The 18,390-nt window shown below is 32.8% G+C and overlaps 1 protein-coding gene across 1 annotated transcript; it reads right to left on the reverse strand.

Moving 5' to 3' along the window:
• Positions 1-7,295: 7,295 nt before the first annotated feature.
• On the reverse strand, positions 7,296-16,764 carry LOC100243552 (uncharacterized). The gene is made up of 7 exons (XM_002284705.5): positions 16,579-16,764; positions 16,177-16,342; positions 11,780-11,838; positions 10,851-10,969; positions 9,956-10,196; positions 8,853-8,976; positions 7,296-7,576 (listed from the first exon to the last, which is right to left on the reverse strand). Exons 1-7 carry the CDS (start codon positions 16,636-16,638, stop codon positions 7,497-7,499), a joined length of 849 nt encoding a protein of 282 aa, XP_002284741.1. The 5' UTR covers positions 16,639-16,764; the 3' UTR covers positions 7,296-7,496.
• Between the last annotated feature and the right edge of the window lie 1,626 nt (positions 16,765-18,390).

Genomic DNA, 18,390 nt, shown 5'->3' on the forward strand with positions numbered 1-18,390 from the left:
ACAATGAAGTTAAGAAAAAAAAACTCCTATATTTTGTTTTATAAACTAACTATTTTTGTATATTAAAAAAAATTTATTATTCTATGTAATAAGTGGGTCCTATATAAAACTATAGAAATTTTTTTATAATTTTATAAATTTATCAAATTATTAATTTGGCACATTCACCACTGATAAAAAATTATTATTTAATTAAAATGATCAATTTCTTACTATTCTATTGTATTTTTGTTCATTTATTTGCATGCATATTAGTTAAAAAGTTTGGCATATGATTATGTTATGATTTAGCTTTGTATTCTAATACGGACAGTGTTTCAAATTCTTACTGGGTATAAATTCCTTTTTGAAAAAGATAATATATAGAATATCTTTCTTATAATATTATATTTCTTTATAGAATAAATAAAATTATTATAAATATATTTATAAATATTTTAAGTTATGGAGGTAAGATTATTTAACAAAAATGTCATGCATAGAAATGTAAGAAAAAATGAGACATTGTTAGGAATATAAGGGATGGGAAAACATTATATTTTTCAGAACCCAATAATTAAATATGTTTTTATTCTTCATGGTATTTTATATGATATAGTAGAATTATTCCTTATCTTTCGTAGATATAGGCATGATTATTTAAAATAATTTAAATTATTTTATCTTTATATTTTTGAACTAATATATTTACATTGACACTTTTCTAACACATGAGAAGGAAATAGGATACGTGGAGCTTGATGTTACCATGCAGTCTACTCTCATCAGCTAGTCTTATGGAAGGGGGAACACCATACCATTTGATCGTCATTGTCGGCCTCAACAGTACTCAACTTGTTGGCTGATCATCATAGTTGCAGATGGTGGGATCATCAAAATAATATGGTTGGGGATAAGGTTAAAACTTGAAAGTAGCCTATCGTGTTACGGTGACAATTATTGATGACCAGCAATTACCTCCATATGGCGCAACCAAAAAATCCAACCGACTTCTTGCACGGCAATGACGTAAATCCATAACAAACAAACAAAGAGGGCCCTAATAGAATTCAAAGGAAATATGTTGCTAGACATTAGATTTTGTTTGATTCCATAATGGAGTGTTTGCTACGTGGATCAAAGAGTCAGTATAGACATCTCATTCATTCCCTCTCTCATTCTGACGTTTGAATAAATTATAGGATTATAAAAATGAAATAAAAAATGATTTCAGTAGAAATCAAATTTCACTTATAAGTGTGATTTCAATTCATTGCAAGTAGATGATATTTTAATTCATTTATCCCATAAGAAAATATAACATAGTTTAAAATTATTATTCCATTCATCAAACTCTGATGCCTCTTTATCCTATAATAATACTATTTTTTTTAGTCTTATTTTTTAGTAACAAACAAAAAAAGCTCTTAGAATTATTATTTTTAAATAAAATTAAAAAATGTTTTAAACTACGTGTAAGAATATTATTGTCAATTTATTTATTTTTCATTCTTATTCTTATTATTACCAAACATTAGAATTAAAACAAATATTAATTATTCTAATTTTGAATTAGTAGGTTCATCTAAACACTAGAAATAAAATATCCATTTTGATTTCCTACTCCTTTATACCAAACACTCCCTAAAGGATGTTTATTTGTTTCAAAGAGTTTCCATATAAGAGTATAATTATAATTTGAGTTTTCGCATAGAAGTGTGATTTTAATTTCAAATTGAATAAAATTATGAACTATGAACCCCTCTACACGGGCAATATCCACATGAAGAATTTTTTATATGACATCAAGATACAAAACAATGAGATTAACGTAATGCTTTATAATAATTAATTTTACTAAATCATTAACCAAATATTTAGTCATCGTGATAGATTTTTTTTATTCTTCATGTTAAATAAGTTTGATTAAGAGCAAATAATGAAATCAGCAAAACATTTTGCATGTTTCAAATGTTATTATGTTGACATCTTCCTGCGTATATTCAAACAAATTAATGGCAACTGCATGTGATACACTTGCCATTACCTTTATCGTGGGTCTGTCAAAACCTAACTATAGACCCTCTTTGAAGAGCCAAGGGGTATTTAGTTTTTTTATATATATTAGAGGAGCTGGCAACACCGAGAGGTGTTGGGGGGGGGGGGGGGGTTGGACCCCTCTCCATGCGTGGGACCAGCTGCAAGAGATGCCATGCTGCTGACTGCTGAAATAGGGAAGCAGGTGATGGCTTGCCCGGGAAGGTAGGAACCGACTGGAGAGAAAAGAAAAGGAAGAAAAGGAGAAAAGGGGCAGCAGCTAGGGGGAGAGAAAAAGGAAAAAAACCGGGCAGCACATGCATTGGGTTTTTTCTGGGCAGCACATGCATTGGAGGAGATTTTGGGGGGCAGCACATGCACTGAAGAGGAAGAAGGGCAGCAGCTAGGTGGAGGAAGAAAACGGGTAGCAGCTGGGAGGTTTTTTTTGAAGAAAAAAATCTGGGGACAAGAGAGAAAACCGGGCACCAAATAGACCTTTCTTCAACCTCTCGTCCTCTCTCTTTGTTTTTCATCTCCGGGTACTTTCTTTTCTCCACTCCATGCTTGTTTTTTTAACTTCTTTTCTAAGCTCGTTGATGGATATATAGGGTGAGGATGATATGAGTTTATTTTGGTTCTTATTATTGGAGCTTTGTTCTACCATCTTCACCACCAACCTGCCACCACCGGTCTTCAACCCGGAAATTTTTTTTAAAAAAAGACTAAAACCATCTTTTAATCTTTGGGTGGATATTTTAGGCAGTGGGCTTTGTTGGTGGGCTCCCAAGACACTGACTTGTGGGCTTAAGTTTGTTTTTGTGGGCTTTAAGCCATTTTCTTTTAGTTTAGGCTTGTTGGTAATGTTTGTTTGGGTCTCCTATGTTTGGGCTTAAGTTTGTTTTTGTGGGCCTTAAGCCCTTTTCTTTTAGCTTGGGCCGGATGGCCCAAGGCTTTTTTAATGAATGGAGCCCAAAGCTCTTTTAAAGAATGGACGTGGGCTTATGGACATGGGCTTGGTGTAAATGGAGCCCAAAACTCTTTTAATGAATGGACTTGGGCTTGATGGAGATGGAGCCCAAGGCTCTTTTAATGAATGGACTTGGGCTCATAGACTTGGGCTTATGATGGGGATGGAACCCAAAGCACTTTCAAAATCTTATTATTATTATTCTTATTATCATTATTATTATTAATTCAACTTTCCAAATCTTATTATTATTATTAATCTTATTATTATTATTATTAATTCAAACTTTCAAAACCTTATTATTATTATTATTATTAATTCAAGCTTTCAAAATCTTATTATTATTATTATTATTAATAATAATTCAAACACTCAAAATCTTATCATCATTATTATTATTAATTTAACTTTCAAAATCTTATTATTATTATTATTATTAATTCACACTTTCAAAATCTTATTATTATTATTATCAATTCAAACTTTCAAAATCTTATTATCATTATTGTTACAAATTCAACTTTCAAAAGTCTATGTTCTCGCAGTTCAATTTCCAAAAAGTCTGCCTTCAAATGATTTTCGAGACTTCCAATTTTCATAAATCAACTTTCATAATTCCTACTTCTCAAATAACTTATGATTCTTATATCTTTCAAAATTCAACTCTCGTAATCCCAATTTTCGTAACTTAATCTTTTTTTTTAAGATCTCGAACCCTCAAATCATTTTCAAAATTCCAACTTCTTTCAAATTCGATTTCTAAAATTCACATTCTCACATTCAACCTCTAAGAGTCTGATCTTCAAATAAACTCTAAAACTCCAATTTTCTAGTGATCTTCGAGATTCCAAATTTTCAATTAAATTTCAAAAGTCCAAATTTCTCTCAAATAGTTTTAATTCCGCTCTGGTTTTCAAACGATCTTCCACTCCTCTTGATTTTAATAAGCGTGAACGAATTTTTCATAATTCCAGAATAATGGAATCTGTGACATTAAGTCATGCTAAGTAAACGGGCTTTGGTGGGGGCCCAACATGGGTGACTTTATGATTGATTGATTTAATTGCCATGCATGATTGACTTTATTTTGCTCTATGACATGCTCGAAATTATTCCTTAATTGTGCACTAACCTCACTTCTTGATAGCGCATATTGGTTCGCCACCCAGGTACGTATTTACTCGCCCCATGGTCACTCCTTATGCTTGTTCGGATTCTCATACGTGCATGATCATTTAAAGTATTCGTAGGTTCATTCATCAATTGTCACATCAGCTTCATTTCATTTTATTAGTAGAGACCCGACTTTAGGGACTTAGAGGGGTGCTACGGTCTTTACCGTACCTTCCCGATAATAACCTGATCCTCGAACCCGATCCGATTTTTCGTAGATCACCTTTTCCAAATAAGGAGTCACACTTAGGGTTTTTCTTTCTTATTTTGTTTACCCTTTTAAAAATAAAACAAAAATAAGTGGCGACTCCAAGTCATTTTCATAGTCAATAAAAATCATTTTTTAAATAAAAATCGAGCTCGTCATCGAGTGGGAAACGCATTGAGCAGAAAATGTGAGGTCCACACTAACCCATGTCAATTGATATTTCACCAACCAATTACAGTAACACCCATGTGGCATGATTCATATTTTGGTCAGACTGTAAAAAGTTTTTGAGAAAAATGTGTCACTTTCGCTACACCTCCAATGGGTTCCATTAGCTAAGTCTGTCAGCTCATTCTTCAACATACATGTGGTCAGAGCCCTTATCTTTCACTAATGGATGGGTATTTTTTTTTCACCGTTCCCTCACAATGCTACTTCACTATCAGTCACCTCGAAGTATTTAGTCTTGAAATGTTAAACCTTGGTGACCAATTTCCTTTTTTGATCCAACCCGAAAAGTTTACGGTGCAATATATATGGTGAAAAAAATATATATGGATTTTCTTGCTTTATTTATTTTCTTTCTCATATATATTTATGGGATGGTGTATAGATTTTCAGGGATTTATATTATAGTAGTTTGATTCTCTTTTGTATCAATTTTTGATATAATAGATTATTTTTCTCCTCTACCGATACTTTTTCCCTTTTAGGGTTTTTCATATAAATTTTCGTGTATTCTTATTTTTCTTATTACCTATTTTCATTCTAAGGTAGTTCTCGTTAATTCACACGTGATTTCACATGCCGCTTGCTATGTAGGTCTTCCATTCTGCTCTATCAGTTACCTTAAAAAGCATAAGTATAGGGCTGCAGCTCATCTCTACAACTTTATCATTGATGTAATTCCTATTGAACTCCCACATAGACAACTTTTAATCAAACTTTTATGCGTACAATTTCTTTTTTTTCCTTTTTTTTAATAAAAAATTGTATACAATTGAAGTTAAGAAAAAAAAACTCCTATATTTTGTTTTATAAACTAACTATTTTTCATGTATTTTGTTCAAATAAATAAAATTCATAAATCGCCTATGTCCAATATTTTACAAAGATCTCCTAAACAAATCCCATTGATTTACTTGTATATTAAAAAAAATTATTAATTTATGTAATAAGTGGGTCCCATATGAAGCTATAGAAAATTTTCTGTAATTTTTATGAATTTATCAAATTATCAATTTAACACATTCACCCTAAGTCAAGACTGATTAAAAATTATTATTTAATTAAAATGATCAATTTCTTACTATTCTATTGTATTTTTGTTCATTTATTTGCATGCATATTAGTTAAAAAGTTTGGCATATGATTGGCTATGTTATGATTTAGCTTTGTATTATATAATGTAGTATTGGGCAATGTCTTATAAATTCCTTTTTGTAAAAAATAATATATAAAATATTTTTTATATTCATATGCCTTATAATATTTTATTTCTTTATAGAATAAATAAAATTATTATAAATATATTTATAAATATTTTAAGTTATGGAGGAAAGATTATGAGATGAAGATGTGATGCATAGAAAAATGAGACATCGCTCCGAACATAAGAGATGGGAAAACATGATATTTTTTAGTTAAATATGTTTTTATTCTTTATGATATTTTATATGATATAATAGAATTATTCCCCATTTTTCATGAATGTAGGCATGATTATTCAAAATAATTTAAATTATTTTATCTTTATATTTTTGAACTAATATATTTACATTCACTTTACTAACCCATGACGAAGGAAATAGGATACGTGGAGCTTGATATTACCATGCAGTCTATTCTTATCAGCTAGTCTTATGGAAGGGGGAACACCATACCATTTGATCGTCATTGTCGGCCTCAACAGTACTCAACTTGTGAGCTGTCTCAGGATCATCACAGTTGCAGATGGTGGATCATCAAAATAATATGGTTGGGGAAAAAGGTTAAAACTTGAAAGTAGCCTATCGTGTTACGGTGACAATGATTGATGACCAGCAATTACCTCCATATGGCTCAAACAAAAAACCCAACCGACTTCTTGCTCGGCAATGACGTAAATCCATAGCAAACAAACAAAGAGGGGCCCTGAGCATTCGGGCCTAATAGAATTGAAAGGAAATATGTTGTTGCGTAGGCAGCATCTTCTTCTCTCATAACCTAGTCAATTAGTGGAAACTTTACGCTAGATGCCTCCCGAGTAATGAAAGCACATCTTGAAGCCAGGAAAATGCACATGATTTTCTAATGTTTAACGAGGAATAAAACAATTTGACAGGAAATCATTCATTATTTGCTACCCCCGACATCAAAAGGAAGTTGACCGAGGAGTAAAATGACTTGAGACAGGAAAACAGCCATTCCCCACCACAATCATATACGAGCTTCCTGCAAGGATACTCCCAACAGCTCCCACACCTCCCAATCATGAAACAATCTCAAAAATCCAAAATAGCATCGATAAAGATCTCAACTCGATGCCATTTTGAAGTTGGGATTTTGGAAAAGAAAAGATTTGAGGAACCTGTTAATGATTGTCATTGCATTCCAAATTTTGAGAAGAAAACAAGGTGTATAGAATGTGGCATAATGTGCTAGAGAAGAAAGTAAACTAAACCCAGCAAAGAAGAGTTTTGAGCATTCAAAAGAATCAAAACAGATCCTAATCAAAATAAAAAAAAACTACCTCAATCATAGCTTATCAACAACCAAGCAACACATTCCTCAAAGTCAAAAGACAAGATACAAAAACAACCAAATCCTGAACCTCTCTGTGTTTGGATTCAGATGGTGTTCTTCTGGAGGCAATCTAGTCATCATCACAAATGGCATGTGCATAATTTTCACAATGTCTTTATCAAAAATAATTAAATCAAAACTAAGGAATGACTACCTGAATCAATATATCAATAATCTTAGATGAGTGACCTTTCATTCCATCTCATTTCTGTACGTGTTGTTTTACCTTGATAAAAAAGGTACTTAGTATATTCTCAACACTTGAAATACAAAGATGGCAAAGAACGAAGGTGCACCAGCTTTCCATCCTTCCAAACCTTATCTATGTAGGTCATTGGATCATCAACCCTAAAAGAGAGACATATCTGGGGGTGGCCCATAAACAGTCTTCCATGAAAATGGAATAGCCCAATTACCACCTTGATCACCTGAACAAAACCATTAGGAAATATTAGCATTGATTGGCTGACTGCTTAACCAAATCAGGTTCATAGTAGGGTTGAAACCCATAAAATCGGTCATCCCATGCACTGACCCTTTGGCATGCAACAAATATCCTCCAAGTTCCAATGCAACAATTCCCACGTTAGTAAATTAGATAAGGTATGCTTTATCATAAACCTTAAACCATTAAATAAACTAGGGTAGCTAGTTCCACAAATTTTAAAAAGCCCATTGGCTAAAACAGATAAAAAGACAAATGATTATTGGGGACTCTACATTCCAAAAGCCTGCCCCCCATGAATCCAAAATTAAAGTGAGATTCAGAACTCAGGAATGCTGTGAAGCCAAGAATAATACAAATTGGGATATCCAAGATCAGAGATAACAGAAACGCTAAAAAGGAATTTCAAAAATATTTCAGTAGAAAATAAAATGGCAAGCATAATTGAGTGAGGATAACCAACATGTGACAAAACAGCAAACACACGTCAGCATTCTAGAATTACTTAATGATTAAAGAATCATTAAAGTTTCATAGAAGCAAGACAGCAATTACCATCTACATCTCATACAAACAAGAATATTACAAAAGAATTCCAAAATGCCAATGGCATGCACTGTGGATCAACTTGGCAGATAAGCTTCTCATCTCACACAGTTTCCTGGCAGGAAATACCTTTCACATAAACAAACAGAACCATGACTGAAAAAATGCCTGTAAATCAAAATTATTATTTTGCGGTAAAGAGCTAGCATTTTATGAGGAACGGAATCCATGGCAAATATTTAAAGAGGAAGAATTGTTCATTGAGCATTACTAAAGGATCCTGTCATATCAAGCTATGTTATGTATGAGGTTTCCAGCCAGCTGATGATTTGGAAACATGGAATGCCGTGCAAATATGGGACAAGGGCATGGTGTCAGGCATAGGGTATAGTCGCACAGAGCAGATATATCCATTATGGAAGATGGATCATCAAATTGAATTTTCTTCAAAGCATAATGAACTAGTAAATTCCATGTGATGCCTGATTTCAGCATTTTTAGTTTTGACATTCACATGAAGCAGCTAGATAACACCAAAAAAATTCAACAAAAAATTTGGAAGCTGGAGAATAAAGCACATTACTATGAGTGAACAGATTTATCAGTAGTTCACCAATTCCTGACCTGATTCAGCTCATTGAAAGGATTTTATTTATGTTCTCCTTTTTGTTTGGAGGAAGGGGGTGGGAAAATGGGAAAGGGTTCAAGCTCACCATGGAAATTTTGGGGGCTAAGCTCAAGAAGTTTGCATGCCGCGTCAGCCAGATTGAAAGCATCAGGTATATTGTCCCCTTCTGAGCAGTAACATAATAAGCAAGTTACCTTCAAACCTTTGGCCTGATCCAATGAGCCAATAAAGTTAAATTCACCTTAGTCCACAAATGAACTGCAGTTACAACTAAATATAATAGCAACTAGGAGTAGCAGTAGAATATAACTAGCAGCACCACCAGCAAAAGTATGGAAGCCATACTAATAGGAGTGTGGGAGTTACTAAATAAAGAAATTCCAAGAACATTGCCAATTCACATGCTGATAAAAACTAAACAATACCTTGCCACCAATAATTTTTGAACAGCTTAAAGAAGTTTTCCTATATAAAATTCCCCAATTTAATATATAAATTTTATTGAATTTTTGAATTTCACTCCCTCCAACTCCATAGTCTACTCCATTTTCCACCAAATAGACCTTTTATAGGCTTCACAAAACCTTGGAAAAAAAATATAAGCATTATAAATTTCTCCCAACCGAGTGACACATCAAGACCCAAATTGTATTCTTAAAATTAATAAATTGTGATTTCTGCCTGTCAATAAATAAATAAATTGCTACCATTCTCAAGGGTGCCAAGTGTATCAATCATAAATCTCGGCCTACTTTTCTATATACCTTAACTTTGATTCCAGCCTAAATCACTTAAAACCCTATGCTTAATTGCTCATTCTAACAGTAGCTTAGTTTCACTTTCCTCTACGTAAATCCATTAAAAAACCAAAGACTTTGTCCACAAATATTTTATTTTAGGAAACTAAACCTAGGGTTATTATGCATCAAAAAACTTCCTTGGTATGGCTCTACATATTGGGATGGAGTGGGGAGGGGAAACCAAAATAAGGAAGGAAAATCAGTAGGCTAAAGTATAAAATGAGGGCTGCAACAAAAAAATAAAATTAAATAAAAAAATGTCAGCATAAAACATCCAATGAGTTATAAAAAATTTGTAGAGGATACAGAACAAGCAAATGTAAACATTAGCACATAATAAAAAAAAATAACAAAGACAAAAATAAAAAAATAAATAAAAAATAAAAACCTTAAAACAAGATAAAAGTGCAGCAAATGGCAAACTTGGGTAGTAATCTTCTTCGTCTTCAAGTTCATCTTCAAAAGCCAAACCATCTTCCTGCATAGCATTTCCTGCAGCTAATGTACTAAGATACTTCCATCGCCTCTGAGCAGGGTTATATTCATGTAATTTTTTCCACCCTAGTTTTTCACAGTCATCGTCTGCTCCATCCATATTGGCACTGGAGATGTAATATATCTGTGAACCACTGAAAAAATAACCAAAGAAGCAATCAACATTGTCAAAATGCATAGAAAATTATGGACAATTAATCTAATTGGTTACTTAAGGTCCACCAGGGAACAGAAGTCAAAATTAACTCAATATTCTGTCAGATTTGTTATAAATGTTCATTAAAGGAAAGAAATGTTGTTTAGGAATAACTTTCAGTTATGATTAAAATCTCCTGCCTCAAGACACTATTTTTGAAGTAGATTTCAATAAATAATTTCTTTTGAACAAAACTTGTGACTTTCTAGTGCTGATGCATGAGTTTAGAACAAATAAGGTGGTTCGTTGCATTTGCATAATCATTAAATACAAAAACAAGAACCTTGAATGTGAGAGAGAGATCTTTAAATAAAAAAACGAAACCTTGAGAGAGAAAGAGGGGGGAAATCCTACCTAAATGGTGCCTACAAGTCAACTATTCACAGAGGTGGCATTATGAAAATCACCCAGTCAATGAACCTTTAATAAAAATGATGCCTATCCATTTGCCCAGACAGTCAACCTTTAAAGGATTTAGAGATGGGTGAATCGTTGGGCTAAATGACTAGTCACATGGAGAGTCAGATAACTGTCAATCACAATATTGCTCATATATAAAGTTTCACTACAATAAGATCACTGCTTTGAATACCTTGACATATCAATCCTTTGCCACTGCCCAAAATCTAGGCTAGAGAGCACAATAACATGCTTCTTCCCACTGTCAGCAGCAAAATAAGCCAAATTCTTAGCAAATTCAACCATCATCCCCTGTTTGGTTGACCATCCAAAACCTGAGTCAAAATTTCAAAATTCAAGGATAACAATACAACAAAGGAAGGATACAAACAAAACCATGACCCTATATATGCCATAACATACAGAACCAGAGTGACCCAGAAGCATCGTTAAATAGGAAAACCATTTATTGAAACGGTGTTATTGACAAGCATTATGTTATTAATGAAGGTCAAACAGTGCAGTCAAGGCCTCTTGTAAGAAATACCCATTACTTGCCCTATGTCCTAGTTGGGCAGTGCTAGTCAAGCAATAACAGGTGAACCCTTGGAAATGCCCAAAGAACAAAGCACTAGGTGCTTGTTAACTGCATCTGAAAAATATAAAGAACATACAACACTAAAACAATTAAAATCATTTAAGGTAAAAAAGTAACATGGACCAAAATCATTTGATCAACTTATTTTTTTTCTTTTCTTTGGATAAGACATCATATTTAAAAATACAAAGAAGAGACAAGTGGATAAAAGAAAAAATGGAAAACTGTAAAAAAGAAAAGAAAGAAAGGGGTATTCTTCAAAGACAAGACAGACATTCTTTGTAACTACCTATGTTTTACATTTCAATTCTAATTTGCAATAGCCAACTCTCACTCAAGTAACAGCAACCATTATAGCTTCCAGACACATTTTTGTCAGGTTTTTGCATTTATCACAATTTATTAACATGAAATATTAAATGATTCGACGTAATTGTTGCATCAGATTCTGGAGGGGAAAAGAACACCTTAAAATCATTGAAAATGTTCTAAAACTAAATAGTGGTAAATTATTGAAGTGATACCTTAAGAACTGGAGATCTTTGTTGGACAAGTGTCAATTTATTAAGAGAAGAATCATAAGCTGCAAACCAGAAGTAAACTGTATCACTGTGCTTTTAAAACATTCACAAATAATAAGAACTCATACAATTTACAAGAAACAAATTAAGAAATAGTCAATTGCAGCAACACTAATATCTAGATTTATTACTTATCATCTGAAGAACTCACGATTACACATTTTATCCACTGCATCAAAGCAAGGTCAGCCAACAAAAAAAATAAATAAATAAGAGAATTTAGGAACTTGAAAAGTATGATTATTTTCTATCCGAACTAGAAGTCTTCACAGACACTGGCAACAATGGCCAAAATAAATTTCCAATAATAATAGTAATCTCAGAAGTGTAAGAGGGGCACTCATGAATGTTCGTCTCAGGGCAGGAAGCACAAACAGTATGTAAATTGCATCCAAAAGCTAAGGCATACAACCTAGCTCTTGGAGAGCCAAAGCACAAGAATCCAATGGCCAAGATGTACATCATGTACCTTGGAGCATTTGACGGAGATTAGCTTGAAAAGCAACATAGAAAAGGCCCCAAATGCATTCCACTATCATTGAGCTGACGTAATATGAGAGGGCCAATAGGTTAGCACAAGGCCATGATATGTTCCACTTGAGGAAGTATTGATGGAGTCCCCTATTTGAGGTACCTTACATTGGGTTTCATCTAGGCATTCCATGACTTGCACCATGCCAAGTGGGTCGGCCTAAGTTGGCTCTTGCTTGTTAAACTTAAAGCATACCTGCATAAGATTATTTTTACACTACATGTTATTTTTTATCCTGCCTCATGTTGCTAGGCCAATTGGGCGAATCACTTGGAAGTTACTAAATGTTGCTAATTATCAAGATGCCACATCCTTATCCCATCCAAGATATAAAACAAAAGTACATTTAAACTGTAAGAAGAATAGCCAAAGATCAGCAAGTTATTTTGGGTAAATTGTTGTCTAAAGATCCATAGGTATTGCTATTGTTTTTCCTGCAATATATTATTCCTTTCCTATGAAAGTTGACCCAAGATGTTGTACCAAGAAATCTGATAAATTCCATAATAGGCCCTAGAAATCAGGTTGCCTAATTTAAAAGGATTGGTCAACCCTTCCATTGTATATATATTGTAAATCAGAATGCAATGGAATACAAGGGAGATCACCCCCCCTTTGTTTTCAACATGGTTTCACAGCAGGAAGTCTTAACACTTAAAATCCATAGAGCCTTCATTGCTCAGTCATAAACAGCCCTCATTGTTGCCACTTGTTCACTTGTTTTTTTTCCCCAAACCAGCCTTAATTGTTGGTAACTTCGTTCCCCATTATAATTCCCTTGAGATTGAAACTGGTCAAGGCATAGCCTCCATCACTCCTTTGCCCTTGAAAAATGTGTTACATGTTCCAAACATGTCTTTTAATCTCTTGTCTGTTAGTAAGACTGCTAAAGACTTCAATTGTTGCATAACATTCACCCCTTCTCATTGCATTTTTTCAGGACCAAATAAAAAGGAGGATGATTAGGCATGGTGAGAGGAAAGTTGGACTCTACTACCTCAATACACATTGAAAGATTGGTGATCCTATTCCACAAGCTCTTGTTACCACCAATAACCTCCCAAAAGTTGATCAAATATGGCTATGGAACAAACGGTTGGGACACCCACCCCACTTTTTCTTGGAAAAGATGTTTCTCACATTGTTTGGCAAAACTAAATCCTATGATTTTTATTTCAAGGTTTGTGAATTTACAAAACACCATGGTGTACCTTTTCCAATAAGAAATGAAAAAAAGCAAAAAAAGAAAAAAAAAAAAGAGCATTCTCCTTTTAGTTTAATACACATGCATGCCCAAATATTTTTAGGTAGATGGTTTGTTATTTTCATTAATGACTACACTCATACTACTTGGGTATATTTCCTAAAATCCAAATCAGAAGTTAATTCCATTTTTGCAATATTCCACAAATTGGTTTGTACCCAATTTTGTACCAAAATCCATACCTTAAGTTCAGATAATGGAAGGTCTATCAATAAAAAAAAAGTTCACATAATGGAAGGGAATATTCATGATCTAGTCACCTATCTCCAAAATGAAGATATTGTGCATCAACCTTCATGTGAGATACCCCACAACAAAATAGGGTAGCAGAGAGAAAAAATAAACATCTCTTGGAAGTTGTTAGGTCTTTACTTTTTCAAATGCATCTTCCAAAATCATATTAAGGGGAAGCCATTTTGACTACCACATTCCTAATAAATAAAATGCCTTCACAAGTCCTTGACTTCAATTCCCTCATAGATGTACTCCCAAAGTCTTTTCCTAACTTTAAGGGTATTGGAACTCTTCCTCCAAAAATATTTGGGTGTACTTCTTTTATTCACATTCCTAAACAATCTAGATATAAACTTAACCCAAGAGCTCTTAGGTGTGTCTTTCTTGGATATTCCTTCACTCAACAAAGGAGAGATTGGTTGTTAGCCAATAAATTTTTCCTATGTCAAATTCATGAGGAGTCAATTGACCACATCCTATTGCATTGTGTCAAGGTAAGAGTGTGTTGTGGAAACTTTTGTTCTCTCTTTTCGAGGTTTATTGGATGATTCCTTCTTCCATAAGAGAGATTATGTTAGGTCCACATGACTCTTTTGTCAGAAGACAACAGAAAAAGTTTGAGGAGCAACTCATTTATGTCTTTTATGGACAATATGGAAGGAGAGAGATAGAAGATCGTTTGAGAACGAGGAGTTATCTTATCAAAGGCTGAAAATCTTGTTTTTGGGTAACTTGTTATATAGGACCAAGTTATTTGTCTTTATTTGATTTCATTGATTGGTTGGATTCAGTTTGAGGGAGGGAGTGATTTTTTGTTTTCCCTTTCCCCCTTTTTAGCACTTTTTGACAATTGTTGTATACATCGTATGTACTTCAGTGTGCCCCTTTTTGGTGCTTTTCAATATCATTTTTATTTACCTATCAAAAAAAAAAAAAAAAATTAAGACTTAAACCTAAAGCAAGTCAAAGCCTAAATTAAATTCAAGCCATTTAAAATCAAGCCTCTTCAAGCCTTGATTAACAACTAGAAAAGGAAGAATCACAATACAAAATAAAGATTGTACCTACACCATTCTTCAAATGAATAAAAATTTGATTTGATTATGCATAATTTTTCTTCATAAGAAATATGTGTACAACGTTATTATTACTAGAAATGATGAGGGGGAAATACAAAGACTAAAAACTTATCTATCCAATGAATTTGATGTCAAAAATATAAGGAGTCTAAAGTATTTCCTTGGGATTGAAGTAGCACACTCAAAGGGAGGAATATTTATTTCCCAACCAAAATATATCATAGATTTGCAAAGGGAGACAAGGATGCTAAGATGTAAACCAACAAAGACTCCAATTGAGTAGAATCATAAATTAAAAGGAAAAAATGGAGGATTATACGGTAGACCGTGGCCCCTATCAAAGATTAGTGGGGAAATTAACTTATTTATCTCACACCCAACCAGACATGGGGAAGCTATGGCTATGGTAAGCCAATTCATGCATTCACCACATGAATCTCATATAAGGGCAGTATACAGAATCCAGGCAAGGGAATCTTATTTCTAAACAATGAAAATATGGATTGAAAGCTTGAAGGGGAGTGTTAGAAGAATAGCCCAAAACTTAACAAAATATATTGGGCAGATTGTTGTATGAAGATCCATATGTATTGCTATTATTATTTTTGTTTTTTTTTGTAAAAGTTGATCCACAATTTTGTACCAAGAAATCTAGGTAAATTCCATACTATGACCCTAGAAGTCATGTTGCCTAATTTAAAGATATCTTATCAATTATTCTTTTGTATATCTATTGTAAATCAATTTACAATGCAATACAAGAGAGACCCTTTTTTCAACACAAACAATGGAAACCATCGTGAGACATGCTTGTTCTACCCAAACTAAAAGGTTACACGTCTAACCAAAAGAATTTTCCAGTAAATCGACAACGAACACTGCATGAAGTGGAGAGGTTTAGCTTTCACTAAGTTTGATTTAAAGTTGTTCTCATTGAAACAAACAGAGAGAAATGTTCAAAAACCCTCTGTTTGGTTCTTGAGAAGACTCGCCCTAAAACAAAATAAAACATCCTCGTCTTTCGATCACTTCATGCGAAACACCTGAAATTCAACCGAACTCAAAAATCAAGCCCTAGAAGGAGACTACAGTCTTGTTGGGGATAGCATTTAACTTCTGCATTTACTAGTTACGGCACTTGCATTCACATTTTTCTTCGCTTAATCCATAAATTTCACAGCATCCAAACAGAACAGCAAAAGAAAACCAAGAGAGGGATTGAGAAGCTCACCTTCGAGAGGCAGAGCAACCTCGCCTCGTGGTATAGGGCCATATGCATCATTGCCAACACAAGGTAGCACATAAGGGTCATCCAAATAACCTATTCTCTCCGCTCTCGTAGACGAGATCAAGAGGTCCACCGCCAACTGCCCTACATTTCCAATCGACAAAGCAGGCTGATCCAACACCAAAAACCATAAAACCAAATAAATATTTACTCAATCAAACTCCCCAACCCTCCATTCCGTTGCCGAGAAAACAAAATAAAATAATCCAAAAGTCCTCCTTCTACAACACATCAGTCCCAAAGCATTAAAAAAAATAAATCAAAGATTCAAAATTTCTACTTCTATTCTCTCGGGAATCAACGGAAAATGACAAACAAAGGAAGGATGAAGAAGGTTGAGAGAACCAGAACAAGAGTGGAGCAATCGTTGTTGAGGTGTTTGCCTTCTTCTACAATAAACTCCATTGCAGCATTCAGATTATTCAGAAAGCTCTTTGTTCGCTATTTTGGAGCCGGAGAATTGGAGAACAAGAAACCCAAAGCCACTGTCGCGAACCGCTGGGACCGACTGCTTTTGCTTGTAAAAGGATCCATTCAACAGCCACTCGGGGCATACCCGACATCATCTAATGGATCTTCCAAAACGGGTCATACCCCTAATGGATCTTCCAAAGGCGGCAACCCGCATCCGGATTGTGGAAGAGAAATTCTGATGTTGATATAGTAAGATTGAGATTGAAAATACCTTATAATGAGAAAATTGATTTTTTTTTAACAATATTAATTATTATGAGTCATCTACTTTTATTTTAGTAGGATGTTAAGAAAAACAAAAATATTATACTACATTATTGATAACTTTGATTAGTTTAAAATTTTTAAAATTCATAAAATTTATGTTGATAAAATAGAATTCCAAAATTTTGACTTGTTATATTAAGTATTCTCATTTATCTCCATATCTTTTTAAGTTAAATTTTTATGTCATATTAATTATTATATGTTTTTATTTTAATTCAATGTTTAAATATTGAAATATTTTGTAAAATCGAGGTTTAGTTAATCTCAATTGTGATAATAATAAAATAAGGTTTGAAACTAATAATTTATCAAAAATGTATTTGGACGTATAATATGATTTTCAAAGTAAGAAATACAAAGATAAGTTAAATTAAAAGAAAATTTTAAAAAATGAGAAGAAATAAAAAAAAATTAAAACTTATTTTCTATGATCTCTTTTATATGATTGTTAAGTGCATCAAGATTATGTATTTCATTTTTACCTAAATATTTAAAATCATTTAGATTCCAAAATATTTTCATTTTTTTTATAAATAAGATGATTTTATGTTTTTTATTAAAATGTTAAATCTAATTCTTCCTAAACTTGTTTTAAAAAGTTTATGAAGTTGAATATAAGTGGCTAAAGGTTTCAAATCTCAAAGCAAAGTCTTTTTATGCATTTGATAGTATAACTAGTTAAGATAAGGAAGATCCGATTGAGTTCAATCAGTTGAAATGCACTTGCATGTCTCTCTCCCAATAGCATGCATTTGATTGATCGAGGTTTAACCTCAATGGATTGAAGATTAATTATACCAAATGGGCAATGGTAACCTTAATGGCTAGTAGTTAGTCGATTGATTGAACTCATACTATGTCTAAAAGCTAGTTTGTGCTTCTAGTTTCTATTTAAATGCTTCAAATATATCGTTTTGTATGAAGGAAGAGTTTTAAATCATTCTTAAATATTATTTAAACCATGTGAGAGTATTTTTAGAGTACACTTACTCTCAAACTTAGGTGGTGTTTGTTTTTTTACTTAATTTTAAATAGAACTTTAATATTTAATAGTATTAAGTATTAGGTTGTTTGTTTTTATAATATTTTATTTATTTTAAGCATTAAAAAATTAAAAAAAATCAATATGTTATTTTTTTCATTTAGAAAAAGTCAAATATTTTGACTTTTTCTATTCAGTAAAAAATTTATAATAAATTATAAAAAAAATAGAAAAATAAACAACTTAAAGTCTGAAAACAATTACTTTCAACAAAAAGATAAAAAGACAAATACCTTCTTACACTTCATCTTAATGCACCATTCAAATCCTAATTTTTTTTTTAATATTCTATGGAACCAAATTGTAAATTAGATTTATTCTTATAAAATATTTTATTGTATATCTTTTGAGGTGGGTTTAAGTGTAGGGTATTA

This window comes from Vitis vinifera, chromosome 3 (genome assembly GCF_030704535.1).
Source record: "Vitis vinifera cultivar Pinot Noir 40024 chromosome 3, ASM3070453v1".
Taxonomy (NCBI): Eukaryota; Viridiplantae; Streptophyta; class Magnoliopsida; order Vitales; family Vitaceae; genus Vitis; species Vitis vinifera.

Excerpts from the sequence above, each read along its gene's own strand:
- LOC100243552 (XM_002284705.5), bottom strand. The coding sequence starts at position 16,638 with ATGGAGTTTATTGTAGAAGAAGGCAAACACCTCAACAACGATTGCTCC. Across the intron at positions 10,970-11,779 it reads AAAGATCTCCAGTTCTTAAG|GGGATGATGGTTGAATTTGC; the intron begins GTATCACTTCAA and ends TCAACCAAACAG. Across the intron at positions 10,197-10,850 it reads CAAAGGATTGATATGTCAAG|TGGTTCACAGATATATTACA; the intron begins GTATTCAAAGCA and ends TTATTTTTTCAG.